Source organism: Pinus tabuliformis, chromosome X (genome assembly GCF_031772625.1).
Source record: "Pinus tabuliformis cultivar Carrire ecotype Pingquan chromosome X, CPIR1, whole genome shotgun sequence".
Lineage (NCBI taxonomy): Eukaryota > Viridiplantae > Streptophyta > Pinopsida > Pinales > Pinaceae > Pinus > Pinus tabuliformis.
Window position 1 is genome coordinate 1,145,006,086 of NC_142308.1, and position 23,103 is coordinate 1,145,029,188.

The 23,103-nt window shown below is 39.5% G+C and overlaps 1 protein-coding gene across 4 annotated transcripts in view; it reads left to right on the top strand.

Moving 5' to 3' along the window:
- Positions 1-23,103, top strand: part of LOC149143923 (uncharacterized) — a 289,497-nt gene that overhangs the window by 241,581 nt on the left and 24,813 nt on the right. The window contains exons 15-21 of one of the 4 annotated variants that reach the window (XM_089446412.1): positions 1,476-1,597; positions 1,752-1,834; positions 2,092-2,216; positions 2,680-2,800; positions 2,926-3,063; positions 8,443-8,539; positions 8,679-8,810. In XM_089446412.1, the coding sequence (XP_089302538.1) occupies positions 1,476-1,597; positions 1,752-1,834; positions 2,092-2,216; positions 2,680-2,800; positions 2,926-3,063; positions 8,443-8,539; positions 8,679-8,810 (818 nt within the window). Of the gene's footprint in view, positions 1-1,475; positions 1,598-1,751; positions 1,835-2,091; positions 2,217-2,658; positions 2,801-2,925; positions 3,064-8,442; positions 8,540-8,678; positions 8,811-23,103 lie in introns of all 4 variants that reach the window. The other 3 variants (XM_089446413.1, XM_089446414.1, XM_089446411.1) reach the window with 3 other exon arrangements.

The window sequence follows — 23,103 nt, forward strand, 5'->3', positions numbered from 1 at the left end:
ATGATTCTGATTTTGTAATACCCTGACCTTAAGTCCAATTTTGAGAAGTATTTTGCGCCATGTAGTTCATCCAACATTTCGTCGATAAAGGGGATTGGGAATTTGTTTTTAATCGTTATTTTGTTTAATCCTCTATAGTCAATGCATAGCCTGAATGAACCATCCTTCTTCCTTACCAATACCACTGGAGCAACATATAGACTTTTACTTTTCGAGATGATCCCACACTTTAAAAGGTCTTGGATTAATCTCTCAATTTCCGTCTTTTGATGATGTGGATATCGATACGGCTTGATGTTGACGGGGTTTGACCCTGTTTTGACTTCTATTGTATGTTCAATTTCCCTGTTAGGAGGCATTTTCATAGGCAGGTCTTGAAATACCTTTTCATGCTTCTGAATTAGATCTTGTACCTCTGGTGACTCTTCGCTGATCATGTTTGCAAATAACATTTCTAATTGGTGACATTGTACTACATAAGCTAGTGCTCCTTTTCGAATCATCTTCATCATTTGAGATGACGATACGATTTGATTCTATGGTGCTTGGAATCCGTATAACTTGTACCTCTGCCCTTCCCAGTTAAATCTTATGAACTGTACTTGATGGTTGGCAGCATAAGTGCCTAGAGTTCGTAGCCATTGGATCCCTAAGACCACATCTACTCCTCCTAATGGTACAGTGAAGAACGGGGATTCTAAATTAAAGTCTTGTATCTGCAATTTAACCTTATGTCATTTCCCTACCTTTTCAATCTTCTTACTGTCAGTGACCATCACCTTCATATTCGGTAAGGGAAATAAACGAACTTAATAATTGACAGCCATGATAAATATTTTATTAATAATTGAATAGATGATGCTTACATTTTGTGGGAGGTCCTGGCTATATACTGCCTTGCGTGCCTCTTGGTGAATGGTCATGCCCTGTGCCTAATAACTATAGACTAACTAATTTTTATATAACACTTTGCGCAATTTCTAAAATGCCATGGGATGAAAAAATTTGTTGTCTTTGTGATACTAAGAAGTGGAGAATGAGAAACACTTTATCTTATAATGTCCTGCAAATGCCCCCAGTAGATCTCAATTTTAAAAGATTTGTAGCATTACTGTCCTTCTAATCATGAAAGCTGTGGAGATTTAGGAAAGCTTTTCTGCAAGCTTTTTGAGCAAAGGAATAAAATGCTCAGGTAAACCAATTAATTTCTTTATACAGATTAGGTTTATTAACAATGATGATATAAAAGGGATATAGGATATGTGTTCAACTCCCATACATGACTATAAAGCTTATTATGGCAATTCAATCTCATTTGCAAACATAGGTTTTTCCAATATGGCTAGTAATAGTCCTAGTGCTATTTGTTCTTTTCATTACTGATAAGCTTAATCATGTATGATTTTACTAGATTGACTAGTTAAAATGTGTTCTAACAGTGGATTTATTTGTTTTGCTTTGGTGTATGATCTCAGCATTTAGGCATACTTCTGTATTCCCTCCAATGCCTCATCCTCTTGCCACAGATAAAGAAAAACGGCAGTATTCTGACATATTAGTGCCAACCTGTATCCAAACTCTGGAGGTCATGATTCAAGTAAGAACAGCTATCCCATTATTTTTGCAAGTTTATAATGGATATCAGAGGCGATGGTTGGTTATTTAATGGGTGTAGAATTCTCAATTTTAAATGTTTTTGTTGATTCTAGAAGTATTTAGTTCCTCTACTGATGCTTAATCTTTGGATTTAGTTGGAAGGTTCTGGGAAGTGGCCTATTGGTGAAATAGCAATTGAGAAAACCAAATCTGCTTTCTGTCTCAAAATTGCTGAGAGGTAGGTTAAGTTTGCTTATTATATATTAGTTAGAAGCATTAATTGCATGCATATCAAATTATTTTACTCGTCCACTGGGTAGGTGTTTGACATATGATTATTTTGACATAGCATAAATGGTAAAATGATAAGACAGATGACGATCGTTGAATAAATTTATGTTTTTCTGGCATGTGTAGATACAAAGGCAATAAATGGAGACTTGATTTCTTAAATTATATGGTTTCTCAGCTTTTATTTTTAATTCTGTTATCTAGTATGCAGAAGCGGTGGGGCATACTGTATGTAGCTGCTGAAGATGCTGTAGATTTACTGATGGCTGGGTTTGCATTCCGTCTCAGGATTTTGTATGAGAAAGACAAAAGTCTGATAAAGAAACAAGGTCTGGATCACAACATGGCCATTCATTTTATCTGTTAAGCTTGTTAAATTAATTGTCGCTTATGAGTTTTCTTCCAAGTCTCATGACACAAAGTACACAGGACACAAAAATTCAAGTGTCCAACATAGGACATGTTGACCCCAGAAACAAATTACAGATACAAAAATGAAATATAGACATAAAGTACCTATTTTAGAAAATAGAACATTTCCAAAACGCTTGCAATCCCTTCAAATCTCGTTTTACCATTCACATGCACAATGAGACAGTAAGAACTCTTTCTGTACAGCTGAAAGTGAGAAAATAGCAATGGAATATGTTTTTTAGAGTCAAGCAGGTAGGACATGTCTAGGGCACATGTCCAACACATGTTTGGCATGTGTTCTGGCATGTCATGTGTCCAAAATCTCTTATTAAGATACTGAAGATGAACTGTGCTTAGGTATTTTTGGTGTCCTACCAGTTGGAAATCTACAAAATACCAATTGTGTTCCTTTGGAGAAAGATTTTCTACTTCGTAGCCAGCATTCGAGCATGTTAAATGGATTGCAGGGTTTGCATCCAGTTTATGGGCCAACTGTGCGGTAAGCCTCTAATGCCAGATTTCTGATATATACATACACATATTTATCCTAAGCAAAATCTTGCATGCCTTGATTGGCAGATTTGTGGCTGAAGAATATACCTGTTTGTTTCTCTCAACTTGCAGGCTTGCCAAAAGATGGATTTGTTCGCATATGTTTTCTGGAATTTTGGCAGATGAAGCGGTGGAGCTATTGGTTGCATATCTGTTTGTCAGGCCGTTCCCATTCTCTGCTCCTTGTTCACGAGTGACAGGCTTCTTAAGGTATTTCTTTTGGCAATTTTCATCACATGGACTTGATCAAATATGAAGTGTTGATCAAATAGATTCTACATTGTGATTGCCAATTTTAATTGTATCAAGGATTGGGACTTAACATGTAGCTGCTAATTTGCATGATCTGCTTTATCATGAGACTACAAGTTGGATGATGAGAGAGATATTTTTCCTCAGCAGTTTTAGTCCTTATCATAATAACCTCAAAACTCCATTTCCTGAAAATTAACATAGACAAATAGTTGGTGGGATTTGAGAAAGAACATTTTTATTAGGAATAAAATAATTTTTGTAGAGGTTAATAAAATCGAAATGTCTTGTATATGTATAAAGGTTCATTGGTTGACTGAATAATTGTACCCATTGTCAGCTAGATTTAGATGAATTTGTTGTTGCCGTTGTTTTTCTACGATCCTAGTGTTTAAGATAGGATCTTAATTCATTGACGCTACCAAACCAACAATCACAACGAAACTACTTTGCACAACGAAATATAAACAACAGTAAATCTACTAGTTCACATAATATAGACAACTTTTTACACAATTTTGTAGCACAACCCAACTTCGTTATATTAATCAAACTGAATAATACAACAATCTAGCGCTCCCATACTAGGGATTATGGCCCTCAAATATCCACAAGTACAAGAATACAAAACTGGGGCTTGGTGTCAGTCCATCGGCACCAATCTACCCTCAACAAGACACTCCGACCATCTGGCTGATGTATTGCACTCTCTTGGCTCCTCTCGGTCGTATCCTGTACCTGCCTGGTCCTTCGGCTCCTGAACTACAACTCTGCTTCTATCAGCGATCCAAGTCCATCTGGCCACTGAACCTCCATTACCCAATTTGTCCATCAACGCATCAACACATCGAGACTCTTGTTGAAGAACTAGGGTTTCGTTCAATATGTCGTATGGGGAACAAAACACACGTTTCGTGTCCCCGACAATAGTGCCAAAATGTTACTGCTCAAACTAGCAAGGGGTCCTAGTGGGGCACTTGCTAGGTCAAGAGCAACAATGAAACTAAAGGCCACTGTCCCGATTGCTAAAGCTTCCTACTCTTTACGGACTTTCACTGATGGGAGGAGACCTGATATATGGAGAATCACTTATGAAGGATAGATCAACTAAGATGGATGTGAAGTGATCTTAGGAACCCTTTCCCAGGGGAGACTCAAGAATGGGACTTGCTTGCTTCTTAAGCAAGCTACAAGGCTTTCTAGGAGAACGGGATGAGGATTTAAGGGTTAGGTTTAAGGAGTATGAATTGTTAAGGAGCTTCCCAATCCCTAAAATCCTTATGGAATTTGGTATCCCAAGTGGTTTTTGAAGAATTAATTTTGATGAGGTATGGGAACACATAGGACCAAGTGGACCCAAGCTAGGTCAAGAGGTGGGTGTTTAGCAACCACTGATGAACTTGGCCTAAACAAGAAGGAGAAGGGGATCAAAGAAATGATTTTCAGTTAAAAGTGCAAAATGATCCCTATGAGGAACTAGCCTAGGGATCAAAATTTTTCTATTGGTGGTTTGTCGAGAAAATGATGCCGTAGGAGCGCTAATGTGGCTAGACCTAGAATAAAGAACAAGAGGTGAAGAAAAATGGTTCTTTAAGTGATCACCTTATGGTAGACCAGGGCCTGATCCTTTGGGGAGATTGGAGTCAAGAAGAATATAAGAATGGATTTCATTTCTAGGTCAATGAAGCTTCAAGGACAACTTTGCTTGTCATTAGGGCAAAGGAGAGTGACCTTAAAGCTTTTACACTTCATTTTGCAAGGTAAGATGGTTTGTTAAGATAAATTCAGCCAAAGAGTTATCCCTAGGAGAATTTGTTCAACATACATGGCCCATACATAGAGAGATGCTATATAGAAACATAATTCCACAATTTCGCATTAAATGCATGCAACAATTAGCCCTAGTATAGCGAAAATCTCATCATCAATGCATGTGACAAAGTAAAAGAAGAAATATCATTAAATTTGTACTTACATGTAACAAAATATATCCAACCATCAATAAACTTGCCAATCAAGAAGCTTCAAGATCAGAAAAGATAATTCAAACATCAAAATTCATGAATGCTCCAAAATTTTGTCCACCAATAAGGAATAGCGAAAATATTTAGAGAGATACAAGTCAAAACTCCGCGATGATACTAATATGAATTCACATAACTTGTATTTATACACTTCTAATGAGTTCAATTTAGCTAATTGGACCTATATTAGCCTCTAGAATAAAATAATATGCAAAATAACTAACTTTGGGTGACAAGCCCACCAAACTAACTCATAAACAAAAGAATAAGCCTCTTAAGAGGTCAAATGATCAATAATACACGTCGATGGGCCTTTTAAGAAGCCTAATGAAGTCCATAAGTGCCATAATGATGAATACGACTCCCAAAAGTAGGGTTGGCCCCTTGTTCTCCACATAATAAACCTGTGGTGCTCCCAATGGGTGTGGGGGGTACACAAGTAACCTCATGGGTCTCCAAGTAGATCAAAGATGCCTGTAGACCATCTGTAAGGGCTCAGATGATGATGTAAATGATGCCACATCAACATACAAATCCTAGGTCATCTACCAAGTGTATGGTACAACTGTGGGGCTGGTTGGGCAAAGGTGAACCAGGTGCATCTTCCTCGCCCAATAGGTGAATCTCGATGAATATTTGAACATCTATGGGGATCCATGGAGTGCTGTCTACTGCTGTGGAGGCCCATGGCTCTCAACGCACACCCTACATGTGCTAATGTAGCCCTCTGGAGGGTTAGGACCCCGTATAGGGAGACCAAACCCAAGATGGAGACCACCTGCAATCTTGCATAAGATCCAATGCGTCCCCTAGCCTTCCAGTACAACAAGTCATCAAGGAAATCGAGTAAAAGAGCTTACAAACCATGGACAACAGGTGGGGACTTCATAATGGCATGCCCTTCCATAATGGGCTTTGGCATGTGCTAATGTCTCCAAGCTCCAAATGGGGTTAGCCAAGTACCCTATTAGGTGGTTTCTACTTTTAAAGGGGATAACATGTCCATGGTACATCCTTTAAAAGGCGGTGGCATGTGATAAAGAGATGAATGGAGTAGGGAATGAAAATAGGCAACCTTGGGCCCCATGCCCAAGGGTAGCTAGTAAAGGGGAAACCCACACTTGGGTATATAATGTATAGGAGGGAGCAATCGTGGTACATGAGGTGCCCCGACCTTGATTTTTCCACCCTTCTTTATATGCTTTTTGCCTTTTATGATTTTTCTTTAATTAACTGCTCGGGGTTCAAGGGGTAAGAGCATGATGTGTGAGATATAGCAGTGGATACCCCCTTTAAGGTAGGGTGGTTCATTGCCTACCAAGGGTTGGGACAATCATGGGTTCCTAAATGATAAGGGAGGCTCATCTAGGACCTGTAGGAACTAGGGTGATGGCCATGATGATGCGGTAGAGTTGATGTATTGGCTTATGCCCACGTGCTAAATCTGTTTGCCCTGACCATCTTTTTCATTTTGTGGTACATTTTCTTGTTGAATGTGGCCCATTATGCTTTTACTTTTCTTTCCAGTTGCATCAACCTCTGAGGCATCATTCCAAACTGCACCCAAGGTTTGGGCAAGGGTAAAGCTCACCCTATGGAGACCCAACGTAGGAATGTAGACCAAGGTGGGAGAAATGATGAATGGGATTATAATAAGTGGAAGGGGAGTAGTATATATGGATGAGGGAGCGGGACCATGCAACCAAAATCGGGGTTCCCCATGTATTACCATCCCTTAAGCCGAAGGGTCAGTGAAAGAGATCCCATGGGACTAGAACCCAAGGTTAACATCCAAAAGGGTTCTAGGGGAAAAGAGCACAGACCTAGCCCGTTCATTCCGCCGAATCTACCCATTAATCCATGCCCATAAGTGTCCATGATAAGTAAGCTGCAATACTCAATTACCTAATGACAAGGCATACCTTTAGGTTCGGGAGGCCCACCTTCAAACATATGATCATGGCAGATGGGTGAGAGACCACATGGCTGGCTCAGGTGGCAGAGAAGTGGCACAACGAGCTAGTTGGTCGCTGCAAGGGGCCGCTGGCTGCTCGCTGAGGACCATCTTGGACAATTTTTTTTCTCTTAGGGATATCGCCCACAAAATGGTGGGTAACATGACCCAAGCATGGAACCCATGCTTTAATAGTCAAATTAATAATAATAATAAATTTCGTTTTGCAAATATATTACATCATGACTCACGTACAATTATGAAGACCGACACTAGTTACATTCTTCAACACAAAGGAGTTAGCCAATGGTTTTTTTGCAACAAAGAAACTTAATATTAAAACTTTAGTACATAGTGCATGAATAATAATTATTTATCCTACTAACTACTATAGAAAAGAAACTATAAATCAAAATAACAAGATAAGAGAGTCAGGAAAGATATTTATAGAGGTAAAAACCTAGAGTGGAGAAAACCCACTTTAAATAGGCTGTCTATTATTCACTTTTTTTCTTCATAAGCACTCAAGTTTGGAGTTCATACAGGATCCGTATACGATTTCTCAATCAGCATAAAGGACTTCAAGGTCCTGTTTAAAAATGTCTGTAACCTGAAATATGGGACTGAGTCACTTCTAGGGTTTGTAACTAAATACTAAAATAGTGATAATATGGACCTATTAGGGAGGTAAATGATGCTTCATTATACGTACAATATGTCTAAACAATGCTCCTAAGATGATCATATTGATATCATACACCTTCAAATGTAGCCATTATTGACTAGATATCATTACATTACACATTCTAACAAAACTGACACAGCTCTCTGACTTTGTGCTGCTTTTGAACAAGAATTTGCAACTCTTTGCTCCCTAATTCTCATGTCACTGATCTGCATAATCAGTTGGAATCCTATGACAATTAGAAGCAACATATTTAAGCAGGGTGGAACTGTTGGGACTGAATGATCCCAATTTTAGAAAATGGTTGTTACATTCAATGGCCAGGTTGCTGCATCATTGACTACCTCTCTGAAGTCAGATTCCAGACCACTGCAATTTAACAACAAGAATTGCTAGATTTCACATTTGTATACGTTCTGGTGACTACTCTTTCTTTCCATTTAAAGTTTCATTGGTAACCTAATCAAAAGTAATAGAAACACTTTTGATTACCATTCCATCTTTCTGTATGTGTTTAATTTGTCATGTTCGTTGTCAGAATAATAAGCATTTTTTTTCTCAATTCAATTACGTTCCTTAACATTATTGCTTCCAATAATTTTCTACTGCAAGAAATTTCTATCGATATTGATAGTTGGATGGTAATCTTGGAGGATCATGACTGTGATTTGCAGGTTTTTGCGCCTTGTTGCTTATCATGACTGGGCCTTATCTCCTTTAGTTGTTGATGTCAACGGAGACTTAACAATGAAGGAAGAAGGACAAATTATGGTCAGTGAACAGAAAATTGTTATGTTGATGCAATAAGCATTTATTGAAACTCGACTTTATGTTGTTCGTTATAGGCAGTCTCAATTTATGCAGTTATTGCTGCCACAATTGCTTAACATCATACTGTAAAATTTTACAGGCCCAGTTTATTGCTAAACGAAAAGACTTTCTGGGAGAATCTGGTGCAAATAGGACAGGACCAGCAATGTACATAGCAACCCCATATGATTGGGAATCTGAGAGTTGGACCTCATTCTCTCCGGACAATATAGTACGGTTGACAACCATTACTCTGTTCTGTTGAACTTTTAACACCAGATCTGATTTATTTTTCTCACAATTATTTATACCTAGAAAATAATTTTACCAAACTAAAATCTGAAATTGTGAAAATAAATATGCTGGCGTTCTCAACATTTAAACAGTAAATATGCAACAGAAAAATTAAACAGGAAATCACTGCAAGACAACTGAAATTCAACCCAATAAATCTCCCTTCACTTTATATTGGAATATAAACAATTTACAGCTTTTAGACCCACAGAGAAATTACACAGAAAATTCGGCAATATTAGAACCTAGAAATGGACCTAAGATTTTTGGCCCAAGGAATAATTTGGCCCCCTGAAAATGGCTGCTCTGGTATTTGAATTGGCCCTAGCAGATGTTGGACTGTAATTGCAAAATTAGATCCTCCTAGCTGTACACCTGTTACCCACCGAAAGTGGGTAACCCCATAGGCGAAAACTTTTCTCCTATCTTGGACAGCTAGCCAGCAGATCTATACATTGCTCAATTATGATGATATGCCAAATTCTTCCGCCGTTTTCACCGGTCATGCACCTTTAACCATTTGGCATTCCTCTTGCCTATGTCACAGGGTTCGCCGAACTTGAACCTTCAAGTTCAAAATTCGGCGAATCTCAAAAAAAAATTTAAATTCGTTCAAGTTCGCCGAACCGGAAGGTCGAACTTGAAGGCGAACCTCATTCGAATTCGAACCCCATGCGAACCGAATCGAATTCGAACCTCAACGCGAACCTGAAGGCGAATTTTATCGAATTTGAAAAAAAAAATTGGGATTCGATCTTAGGGTTCGTGGGTTTTATTTAACTGTTTAGCAAAAAAACCATGGGCGCACAATGGTTAGAACTTAGCCCGTGGGCCGTAGCCGTGAGGATCGATCTGAGTGTGACTCGAGTCTCGTGCATCTTGCAAACTGGAAACTTGAGTCGTGACTGCGTGCTGCGTGAGTTGTGCTGGGTCTTGCGTGCTGCGTGCTGCGTCTTGCGTCCTGCGTGTTGCGTCTTGCATCCTGGAGTGAAGCACTGAGACTTGAGCAAAAGAACGATGTGGGATGCAACTTACCCTAGTTCCACAGGCTGCAAACAAATGTCATATTCTGATATTCAAACCCTGCAAAAATCCTTGCAATTATTTATGTAGCATAAATGACCAATTCGTCACCAAAGCCCAATTTTGCATTTTCCAGTGCTTCATCAATCCAATTTCTGTTGAGCCCAATAGGGAGTTTTTCATTTAATATTATTCTGACAGAATTGTCTTATTCGAAATGCATCTTGGGTGTGAAACTAATTCTTGACAGTGAGATTGAGGTACTGTGTTAAAGCATCAAAGCATTGACTAAAGATCTTTAAATGGTGAAAATATTTTCCAGGGGTAGGAAGATTCATTAGCAATTTTGATGACCCCAAGAAATCTCCATATATAAATGGCAAACAACCTGAGAACCTGAGATTGTATAGCAGATTGTTTTCTAACATTTGCTAGATTGGTATGTCATTGGATGACTGAAGGATCCTCTTTCCCTCATTTTCCCTCCAAATCTCATCTTCCAAATTCTAAAATAATGACGGGAAAAGAGGGTCCACCTGTTCTTCACACAGTTGGAATATTACATCAAGAACAGAAAACAAAACATCCCTTGTAGCATTGAGAAGCAAAGTTTGTGTCCATCCTGGTTTCTTATCAGAACATTTAGAAACCTCTTTATGAAATTTTTGATTCGTCTTTTCATTGGTGACTCTCCTATCTGAGTAAATGAGAGGTAGAGGCATAATATTACCTTCTCTCTGTTCATCAATTGTTACCATACAAGCACCTGCCATTTTTGCTTGTGCATCCCTATTGTATTTGTGACCACTCAGAGCTCTGGAAAGGCAGAATCAAACACTATATTGTTTACAAGATTGTGTCAATTCACATTTACCTACCTTGAAATTTGGTAAATGTTCTTTTTCATAAATTGTCTTCAAACACTATATTTCATTTTTTCATTTGCAAACTACTATTGTATATGTTTACATTTAACTAGATGTTAGAATGATTACATTATTCATGTATGTTTACTAATAAGAATTTGTATTCATGTGTTTATGGACCGATTTTGAAATTTTTATAATTTTGTTATATATATATATATATTGAAAAATATGTATAGTCAAACCTAATGTCGAACCTCATACGAACCTGATTAGAAAATTCGAATTCGAATCGAACTTAATTGTTGTCGAACTCGAATTCAAACCCGAACCGTGTGACATAGCCTCTTGCATGAAGGTGGGCTACCACATGGTAGGTACTTCAACCATTTTTGCAAACAAGTGCTTTTACTTAATATTTTAAGAATTAAGAATTCTAACATGGATAAAGCAGTGACTTGGATGATTGACTGATCTTGACTGTTACCTTTTTCTCTCACCTTACCAAGGGGGTTAGTCTTTAGCCCTGGTCCATTGGGACCTCCTCTAAGGCTTTAGGGTTATAGGAGGGGCACTATTGGGAAAGCTATGATTGAGATAGCGTGTTCCATCTTTCCTATGTCATACTTAACACCTTTCATCCTACATTACAAGCCAATGTTCCACCAAGACTTCGAGACGCTGGTGCGGGGAGACGCACTAGGGGGATGTGTGGGAGTACTCTCAAATTTTAGGAAAATTTAGTGGGGACGGGGAGGCATTGAGGTATATAATTTTTTTTTCACTCACACACACACAAATATATATATATATATATATATATATATATATATATATATATATATATATATATATATATATAATTCTGTTAAAATTGGCAACTAGGGCCAAACTCCACATGGGTCATCTTATTTATGACCGCTGATATTTTTCTTGGATTCCTCTCTCTGAGAGGTGTAGGATTGATCTAAAGGTCATCCGATCCCCACATGTACAAATGAAGTTATGAATTTATTTTGATTATGGACAAATTGTCATGGTTGGCCAACAAACTTACGTAGGCTCAGAAGCCCAACAGTGACGTTTGCTATAAATACATGATGCCTTAGCCTCATTTGGACACACTCATCTTCACACTTCTCTCTCTCTCTCGTCATTGATTGGGTACAGATTTTTGGGCCTTTCTCTCTCTACACGTCTGGAATTTTAGGAGAGCGAAATTTTAGGAGGCCGAAATTTCAGGAGACCAAATTTCTGGACAGTTTGACCAAGCGTTGACCAACATGTGTTGACCTCTTTTGACTGCGTTTTTGTGAGGGCTATCTATGTTTGGGCAAGCCACATTTCTGGGCACAAAAATTGAGGCTAACGTTGACCAGCATTGACTGCAGTTAGGGCTGACCCCAAGTGGGTTGTTTGACCAGACTTTGACTGGGATTAATTTGACTGTTTTGAGGGCTGTTTTATCTTGCTGTTTGAAGGCATAAGTTGACTGAAGTTGACCGATTTGCTGAGGGTCAAATCTGCCCTGTTGACCAACATTGACTTTTTTGGTTAGGGCTCTTTTGCTGCTGTTATAAATTATCAGATTTGTAAATTGTACTATCTCTCTTTGCTGAACTATTGAAGACTAAAATAAGATTTGATCAAGGGTTTCCCCACATTGGGGTTTGTCCCTGGCTGGTGGCGCATCTCGTGTCCTCTTGTCTTGGCTTGTCTTCTACTATTTATGTTTATGCTTTATCTGCATTTTTCTATCATGTTGATGTGATTGCTAATTTGAATATTGATACTGGGCTAATAAAGAAATTGAAGTAAAATTGCTCTAAAGTAAAGAACATACCATTGTTGTCTAAAATTAACAAATTCAAATTCATAATAAAAAATTGAAAGCATAAATATATTGTTTCATACATAATTGAATTGGATAATGAAAGACACTGATCCATATTCATCATTCAGACTGGTACACACATCATTCATACTCGTCATTTATCCATACACCTCGAGATTCACTAATGAAATGCATTAATCCACATTCATCATTCATCATTCTAGAATCTATATTGATTTAAAAATTAAATTTATCATTCATCATTCTAGAATGCAGATTGATTTAAAATTTAAACTCATCATTCTAGAATCTAATTAGTACTAATTAAAATAGACTATAGTAGATACCAATGTTATAAGAACCGAACCGGAAAACCCTCTGAATTGAGAATCAGTTGGAATCGGTAAAAAAAATTGGACCAAAAAACTGGTTGAACATAAATAGTTAAAATATTCAAATTTTAAAGAAAAACATATATAGTCATGTGCATCCATATGAATCCAAACCATTTATGCACAAATAAGCAAAAAATCTTATTTATATAAACATGTAAGGGTCCACAACCAAAATAGCACCGAGTGCAATCGATCTTTGAACATAAAATACATCAACATATAGGCTCTTGATGGCCTCTAATGTCCAAACAAAAAATCATGCTACGACAAATACCTACATATCATCAAAATCATTACCTACATTGGGATTTTCATAATCAATATCACCCTTTAAGCATTAAAATACAATAGAAAAATGTAGCATGTAAAGTCAAGATTTTGTTTGAGTGATGGGTATATTTTCAGTAGGGTCATGATAGAGGAGTTCGAAAACCAATGCCACTAACATCAAGGCTCTAGATTAAAACAGTGCGAACATCGCATATGGATTTCCAATCAAATCAATTAATCATGAGCAAGCTAAGGCTCAATAATAATACAGAGATATTTACAATAATAGAAACATCAAGTTTCTATGTAGAATATGGAAACAATCAGTTTCATCTAAGAAACTGCTAAAAGAATAAAAATAGCAACAGCTAAAAGAATGAGCATTAAATACTAAATAGGAATATTCTAATACCCTCCCTTAATGCTCAATCTATTTACAACACCAATAGACCCTCTGAATTTTACAAATTTATCAGGACCAAGAGGCTTGGTGAAAATGTCGGCGGGCTGCTCTGTTGTGGGAACATATTGCAACTGAACTGAGCCATCTTCAACGAGCTGGCGAATGTAGTGGCAATGAGTTTCCACATGCTTTGTTCGTTCATGAAAGACTGGATTCTTGGCAAGTTTGAGCACTCCCTGATTATCACAAAACAAAGAAGTAGGCCCTGTCTGGGAAACATGCATATCTGCCAGCATACGTCGAAGCCAAACTGCCTCACAGGATGCCTTGACTGCTCCCCGATACTCTGCTTCTGTTGAGGAGAGAGCCACTGCTTGTTGCTTCTTACTAGTCCAAGTAACAACACCGGATCCTAGATTAAACACATACCCAGCTGTAGATTTACGGTCATCAACCGAACCAGCCCAGTCAGAATCAGTGTAACCACTGAGTATAGGATTGGAACTTCGAGTGTATAGGAGGCCATAATCAGAAGTGCCACGCACATATCGTAGCACACGCTTTGCTGCTTTCCAATGATCAGGTTTAGGAGCTGACATGAAGCGGGAAATGTAGCTTATTGCAAAACTGATGTCAGGTCTGGTAGCAGTAAGATAGATGAGACTGCCCACTAATTGCCTGAATAAAGTTTCATCCACAAGGGGAGAGGATGACTGTGCTGAAAGTTTGAGCCCTGGTTCCATAGGAGTCGTGGCCGGTTTGCAATCCTGCATTCTGAACCTATCCACAAGATTTTTGGCATACTTGGACTGAGAGAGAAAGATCTGATTTTCAGTCTGCCAAACTTCAACCCCCAGACAGTAATGAAGAAGTCCTAAGTCTGTCATCTCAAAAGTTCTGCATAAATCTTGTTTGATCCCATGGATCAAATGTGCAGAGCTGCCAGTAATGATAAGGTCATCCACATAGACAACCACAAACAAGATATCATCACCAGTATGCTTGATGTACAGGTTTGCATCAGATGGGCTCCGCTGAAAACCCTGATCTGTCAGGTACTGATCAATTTTCATGTACCAAGCCCGAGGAGCTTGTTTCAATCCATAGATTGCTTTAGCTAACCGACACACTTTCTGTTCTTGACCAGCAACCTTGAATCCTGGAGGTTGCGTCATGTAGACTTCTTCTTGGAGATCACCATTTAGGAAAGCACTTTTTACATCCATCTGATGAACTTTCCAATTGAACTGAGCTGCTAGAGCAAGGACAAGCCTTATGGTACTCATCTTGGCTGTAGGAGCAAAAGTCTCCTCATAGTCGATGCCTTCCTTCTGTGAGAACCCTCTAGCCACAAGCCGAGCTTTATACTTGTCTATGGTTCCATCAGCTTTGTATTTCACTTTATACACCCATTTGCAGCCTATGGGCTTTTTCCCTGCAGGAAGATCAGAAAGTGTCCATGTGTGATTCTTTTGAAGACTCTGGAATTCGGCTTCCATAGCCTGTTCCCACTCAGATGTACCCTTAGCCTCTGAATATGTTTGAGGCTGAAAAATACTGTGTAGGTTAGCCATAAGAGCAAAATTGACTGTAGACTGTTGTCTGTTCTTATGTCTAGAAGTTCTACCTTCAAGGAGCTCATCATCCCAGAGATCACCAATGGTTTTAGCCCACCATTTAGGCCGAAGAGTAGAAGAACCAATATCAGGAGTAGAGGAATCAATATCAGGAGGAGGTGGAGAAGACTCAAGAGCAATAGGGGCCGCAAGGGGAGGGTTATTTTCTGGAGGAAGTTCAGATAGAGTATTATCAAATAGTGATGCTACATCATCCCTCCCATCAGGTGGACCGACCGGAAGAAGAACACTGTGAGGCTGATCCTCAGAACACTGCTCAGAAGAAGAAGATTGAAAGAATCCTCTGTCTTCATCAAATACTACATCCCGACTGAAGCTAAGACGACCAGTGGCTATATCTATCAGCCTATAGGCCTTGTGATGATCACTGTACCCTGTCATCATGAGTTTTTGACTTTTGGAATCCAACTTAGAGCGCTTAGCAGCTGGAATCCAAACATATGCAACTGAGCTAAATACTTTGAGATGACTGATCTTAGGCTTACGACCAGACCAAACCTCTTCAGGAGTCTTCCCTGTAACAGCCTGAGTGGGTGATCGGTTAAGAAGGTAAACAGCAGTAAATACTGCTTCAGCCCAGAATCTGTTTGGAACACACCTGTGTTGTAACATGGAACGAGCCATTTCAACAACCGTGCGGTTGCGACGCTCGACAACACTGTTCTGCTGAGGAGTGTAGGGTGTGGTTAACTGATGTTTGATGCCATGAATCTCACAGAAGTTGGCAAAAGCTGAAGAACAAAATTCCCCCCCATTGTCGGTCCTAAGAGTCATGATGTTACAGCCAGACTCTTTTTCAACTAAGGTTTTAAACTTCTGAAAGGTACTAAGTGCATCAGATTTATTTTTTAGAAAATACACCCACATCTTTCTGCTGAAATCATCTACAATAAGTAAAAAATATTTGCAAGCAGTGATAGAAGTTGTATTCATAGGTCCACAAATATCAGCATGAAGTAATTGAAGTACCTTAGATGCTCGCCAAGATTCTCCATCCTTGAATGGAGACCGATGTTGCTTTCCCGCTTGACAGGCGCCGCATACCCCCAATTGCTGAGTCTGAATATCAGGTAATCCTGACACAAGTCCCTCCCGAGAGAGCTGAGAGAGATACTGCATATTTAGATGCCCATATCACTGATGCCATAGAGTACTGATGGGAGAGACACGTGCTGCTAGAGCCACTTCTGGAGAGTCACCGGTGTCAAGTAACCTATATAGACCATGGTCCTCTAGGCCAACAGCAATTGTTATACTAGTCTCCCTGTCAATAATGGAGCACTTGTGCGCACTGAACACTACATCAAGCTGAGGAGAATTCCTCATAATTTGGCTGACAGACAGCAGATTAATTTCCATACCAGGAACATAGTATACATTCAAGAAGATGAGTGTGCGCCCACCAGACTGAATCTGAACGGTACCTCTGCCAACCACTGTATATTTTTCCCCTCCACCAAATACCACAGAATCACTGAAAGGTGAGAAGTCAATAAACCAGTCACGCCTGTGAGAGAAATGGCGTGATGCACCAGAGTCAATGTACCAAGCAGAAGACGGTACATGATCTGACGACCTTTTAGCCATAAAGGCGTAAAAGGCAGATGCTGTCTGCTCGGAATATTCCTGACTGCCTTCCAACATGAGACTGGTTAACGAAGCCATCTGCACGTTTCCCAAGATATGAAAAAAATACAAAAAATCCTGCACGGATTTCAATGCGGATGCTGGCTGATCCAGACAAAATTGACAGATGCTGATATAAATATAAAATGATTCCCAAAGGAAACTGATTTACTGTAAGAAGCACAATTTTCTTAAACAAACACTAGATAGGAAGAAGCAACAAATTGGGCCCACAGGCATAGGCAGGAAACTCAAGACGGATATGAAGAGGCACAAAAGTTCTGGAAAGTTAAAACCTCTGTTTTACTGTAATAACAATGCTGATTTACTTGAATGAATTTCTTCCCAAACTCTCTAGTAGCAATAGAGCAGGTTCCACTGCTGTAGCTGTACCCTTACACTGTTGTAGCAATAGAGTAGGTTTCACTGACTATACAGTCCTGAATTTTCACAAAAAAAAAACGCTGTCTCAGGCTTGAATTCTCCACACTCTGTTTTAGAAAAGAATATGTGCAAGTGTCAACACCATGCTTCAGATCTGTATCAGTTCACAGATATGTCGGCTTCAGCTGTTATTAGTCGACACATTTCTCAACACATACATATAAAGCTTGGACTGATACGTAGACTGAAAATACGTAGTCTGAAAAATACGTAGACTGGAAAATACGTAGACTGGAAATACGTAGACTGGGTTTGGGTCCCACCGCTTCCGCTGCCAAAATACGTGAGCCAAAATACGTGAGCAAAAAAAAAAATACCGGCCGTGCGATTCCAAGTATCGTGACGGAGCCACAGTATCGTTCCTCCCGGCCTTTACTCCCGGGGCCTGCGTGTATTCTTCCTCCTGGTCTTTTATCTCCGGAAAAACAAACGAGAGAAGACTCACCTGAAACGTTCCCGTGTGGCGAAGCAAATCCTCAGCTGAAACGTTAAATGAGGATTCACCGTCAAAACGAGGGACCAAGTCAGGCCACGCCTCGCAGCGAACACTGATATGCTCAGTGGCTAGGCTTCAAGGGCCACGATGAGACAACAAGGCTTCAAACAAATAAACTGTTCAAACGACAAATAGACTGCTGCCCCCGGATTCGAAATGCCGGGTTTTAATTTCAAGGCAATTTCACGATTCCGAGCACCGCCACAAAGTTAATTCCTCATAAAATGATAATGCAGGAGAAGAATCCCTTTCTGTATCGAGATTGACGACTGTAAGCTTTTATCACAGTGAGCAAAGCCGAGGCTAAGACTCAGTGAAGGCTACCTGGCTTACAGAGGGCTCGACCTTAGAAAGGAATGAAGGAACTCAAGAGATTAGGATGCGAAGAGGATAGCTGATCAAGAAATCTACAGACCCTGAGAGCAGTTTCGAAATGAACTACTGAATTTTTCAAACTATGAAAAATTATTTCAAAAAAAAAATCCCTGTGCTCTGATACCATAAAACAGTGCGAACATCGCATATGGATTTCCAATCAAATCAATTAATCATGAGCAAGCTAAGGCTCAATAATAATACAGAGATATTTACAATAATAGAAACATCAAGTTTCTATGTAGAATATGGAAACAATCAGTTTCATCTAAGAAACTGCTAAAAGAATAAAAATAGCAACAGCTAAAAGAATGAGCATTAAATACTAAATAGGAATATTCTAATATAGATGGCCTCTAACATCCAAAGAAAGAATCATGCTACAACAAATATCTACATATCATCAAAATCATTACCTATATTGGGATTTTCATAATCAATATCACCCTTTAAGGATAAAAATACAATTGAAAAATGTAGCATGTAAAGTCAGGATTTTGTTTGAGTGATGGGTATATTTTTAGTAGGGTCATGATAGAGGAGTTCGACAACCAATGCCACTAACATCAAGATACCTGGAGGGCTTGTTCCTTTTGATTAAATACTAGCTTTGTGCCCTCGTACATGACAAAATCTAATGGAAACGTTGCAATTCTCCCCCATCTTGAAAATTTGTTAAGTCTATTGGATTTTGAGTGAGATCTAAAATTCTACTTTCTCCATATGAAATCCAACAAGGTTGGAATCACTCTCAAACATCCCGAGTAATGTTAAAAATTTAAGTAAAAGGATGAAAAGGAAAGATAAAGGAGAATGTCACTTTTACTTTAAGAATATTACCATGAATTGCATAGTAGTAATATGGCCTTAAGCTTCAATATTAGGCTTCCCCACACCAACATTCTTGAAACTCAGAAGGGGTGCTTCTCGGCACACCCCTTTAGAAGTGGGTGCACCCATGAGCACCCCCTCAGAAGGGAGTGCACCCAGAAGCACCCCTTTTGGGGAGACACATCCCCCACACTAGGGAAATGTTTCCCCTTGTGTATCCCGAAGTCTCCTCAAAAGGGGGACGTCGGGAAATGTTTCCCCAGATACCCCCTGTCTCAGGTGCGTGTACCCCACCCTAGGGGACATGTCCCCGTTGAACACTGTTACACGCCCATATTTCACCTCCATTTTTTGAGTACAACTTGTCATTGGTTCTTGGGGATTTGACACTCATATGTTCACATACCTTGAGTAGGGCCTCAAAACTTAGGCCTAGGAGGTTGATACAACTAAAAGAAACAAAAAGAGCATATCATGGGCACAACAAAACAAAGAAAGAAAAGTTAAAATGCAAAAGATGGCCAAGGACATAAGGATTAGCACATTGGCAAAAACCTAACATGAGCTCTACCTCACTTATATGGCCATCACCCTGTTCCTGAGTACATGATGCTCCATTACACCAAAGAAGGAACCCTTGCATGTCTCAACCTCGATGAGTGATAAATTGACTCATCTTAAAGGGGTAATAAAACTGCTACATCCTATAAAGCAAGCTCTAACCTTTGAGTTATATGTAATAATACAAGGAAAAATCAAGAAGTAAAAGACCAATAAGAGGGGTGGAAAGAGTAAGGACGAGATGGTAACTCATGCATCCACGAATGCTCCCTTGTCCTATCTATACACTTGGGATGTGGACAACCCCATCGACTGGTCCCTTTGGCCATGGCACTTGGCCACGAAGTCTTCTCCCTTCCATTACCACATTTTTTTTCTTTTTATTTTTAACCATGGTGAATTGGTAACTCATTGGAGTAATCTATGTGAGGCCTAAGATCAAACCTAGTGGCTGCCACTATAACACCAAGAGTATATCCAACAACCGGCAAACCAGATATATTGGGAACTTATGACTTAGCAAGAACCGAGACTGCACATATGAAGGGGAGCCAAATCCGTGAGCCTTATCATAACGGGCCAAGGGTGTTCCTCCAAGGGATTTGAAACTAGGTGGAGGAGATAACATCCTAATGAACCAACCACCTTATCGTCCCACAAAGGGACCTCCATTACCACATTATTATTCACTAACACCTATCAATTGAAGGGTGGATTGAGGAACTTTTGCTTCCCTTTTGGGGCTAGAAGCACCTAATAGGGTTGGCCTTTAGCCACCCCTACCTAGGGAGAAAACACCTTTGTGAGACCATGGTCTAGGTTTTTGAAAGGTATCCTTATTTGAAATATTAAATTGCCTTTAACATTCAAGTTTGGTTCACTTAGATGCATTATTGATCTTGGTCCCTCATGATTGGTTCCTTTCACTAGAGTCCATGTTGTTCTTGCTAGGTGGTTCAACAACCCAGATGGTGGGCGCCCACTCCACAGGTACCCAAGCACTTTAGAGGAGTACATTGGCACAAACAAGTGAAGCGTTGAGAGTCACGAGCCTCCTAGCAGTATCATCGAATGGGCACATGTTCCAAAGAAGCTCAAGAACCTAGGACATTGGTTGACTTTGACCCAAATTCGATGATTCTTCAGGATGACATAGTTGGACCTAACATGCCCCTAGGTAGGCCTTGACACAACTCAATGGGAAACAATTGATTCAAAGTCCATATGAGGATGGTCTCACACTGAGAGACTAGGGAGGGCTTATTGCACCAGAAGAGCCCCTAACGTTGGAGCAGAGGATGCCTCACTTAGTAGATGGATACCCATGGAAACCACTTTGTGGCACACAAACTAGAGCTTGGTACCCCACAAGAGGTAATGGGGTGAATTTGAGGGCCAACCCTCAAATTTTGGATTCACAAGCGTCTACACCTTCTTGGACACCTCGTCACTGGACATGGCACTTGGAGCATTTGTTGTTGATGATGTCAAAATGAGAGAGCTTACGACTCATAAGTGTGAGCTAATTAGGGCATATTTTGATAAAGCTAGTGGGTTGGCTTGTAACCCAAGGACATTTTAGCATCAAACATCTTTTAGGGGCTTTGTTAGGCTAATTATTAGTCTTACTCCTCATATAAATAGAGGATATGTTCATTGTATTGGATTTGTTGATTTTCCACTGTTCTATGTTATGTTAATTAGTTTAGCCCAAATCAATTATGCAAAATGTAATCTTTTTAGTGACAATTAATTCTTCCAATAATCGAAAGTAATCGAAGATAGAATAGTAAATGCAATGACAATAGGAGACAATCAAGAGCATCAACAAGAGACACCAAATTGGTTAAAGACCAGGGAAAAACCCCACAAGGGGGAAAACCTTGTCAAATTCTTCTTCTTATTAGATTGTCATAAAATGTTCAATAGAGAGTACAATGATCCAAATACATCAACAAGTGTCAATGTCTAGCTTTTAACTTATCCAACAACACAACGAACCAAAATCCACAACATGAGCCAATAGTCAAATCTAGTCATAGTCAGCACTGGTAAAAGTCAGTGGAAGCAACAACAACAGTAAGTAGTCAATGGTCAACAATCCTCCAAATGAAGTCGGTCAATAGTCAAAGAATGTAGCTTGTTCAGCTGGTCAAAGTGGCACAAAAATAGTCCCAAAAATTTCCTTCAATCTTGGTCAAAGTCAAACTCAAAGTCAAAGGAAGCTGGAATCCTAGTTGCAGATCTGAATTCAACCATAGTCAAAGTGCCCAAAAATTCTTGATTTTTGTGCCAAGAAATTCGGTCCTCCAAAACAATCAAAAAACCAAGTCAAAATAAGTCAAATCATGCCCAATCTCCAAAAGTCAAACTTAGTCAAAGTGCTGGTCAAAACAGATTTCAACCTCCTGCAATTTTATCCTTCCTCTTGCTCGCACGTGTGGGAGATGACCTGCAATATTTCAGATTGTACGAACCAATGAGAGAAGAGAGAGATGCTTGATGTGATGTCTCCAAATGAGGCTCCTTGACTCATATTTATAAGCATTGGAGGAGGGCTAATTTGCCTCTAGGCTGACCTTAACTATTGTGCCAATGTGGGTTTCTTCATCAAAAATACACTTTTCCTTAACCAAATTGAGTGCTTCCAGGGGCAATCTTGGGTCTCTTTGAAAGAGGAATAATGTCCAATGGAGGGAATTTGTCCCTGAGCTACCAAATTAACACTTCCTCTCAGCGAGGGAGAAATTTCTGACTGCAAAATATGCCCCATCATAAATGTCTCGTCATCTGCGTTTGCTGAACACTTTCGAATCTAAAAGAAGAAGAATTTGACATCATTGGGGAGCTTAAGCTACAATCCTCTAACCAATGACAATAGGCGAGATCCATCTACCAGCGAGGGTAGAGATCACACCAGTCATATCGTCCAATGACAATTGGGCAAGATCCATCTTACCAACAAGCGTAGAGATCACACCAATCCAAAGGTCTGCTTATTTTCCCAAGTTGACCTTGAAGAGTCAAGTGGTAGAACACTTTCATCCTCTATACTTGAGGGAGATCCACTTGCTATGCAAGGATCACACCTACTCAAGTCTTCTTAACGCATTGGCCAGATGGGGAGGCAATCCCAACAAGCCCCGCTTGTGGGTAGGATGCATACTGGGGTATAGTCTTGAGGGAGATCCATTTGCTATGCAAGGATCACACCTACTCAAGTCTTCTTAACCCATTGGCCAGAGGAGGAGGCAATTCCAATAATCCTTGCTTGTGGGTAGTGTTGGAAACGCTGAGAGGGGGGCGGGGTGGGGGAATCAATATTTCTTTTCAATTGTTATTATTACTAGTTTAGATTCTTTACAATTTTAATCAAAGAAATGATTTTATTAAATATAGAAAAAGATTGAATACAATATCTGATGAATTTTGCCAAGCACCAACTTGGACTTTGATGAGGCTCCAACCTC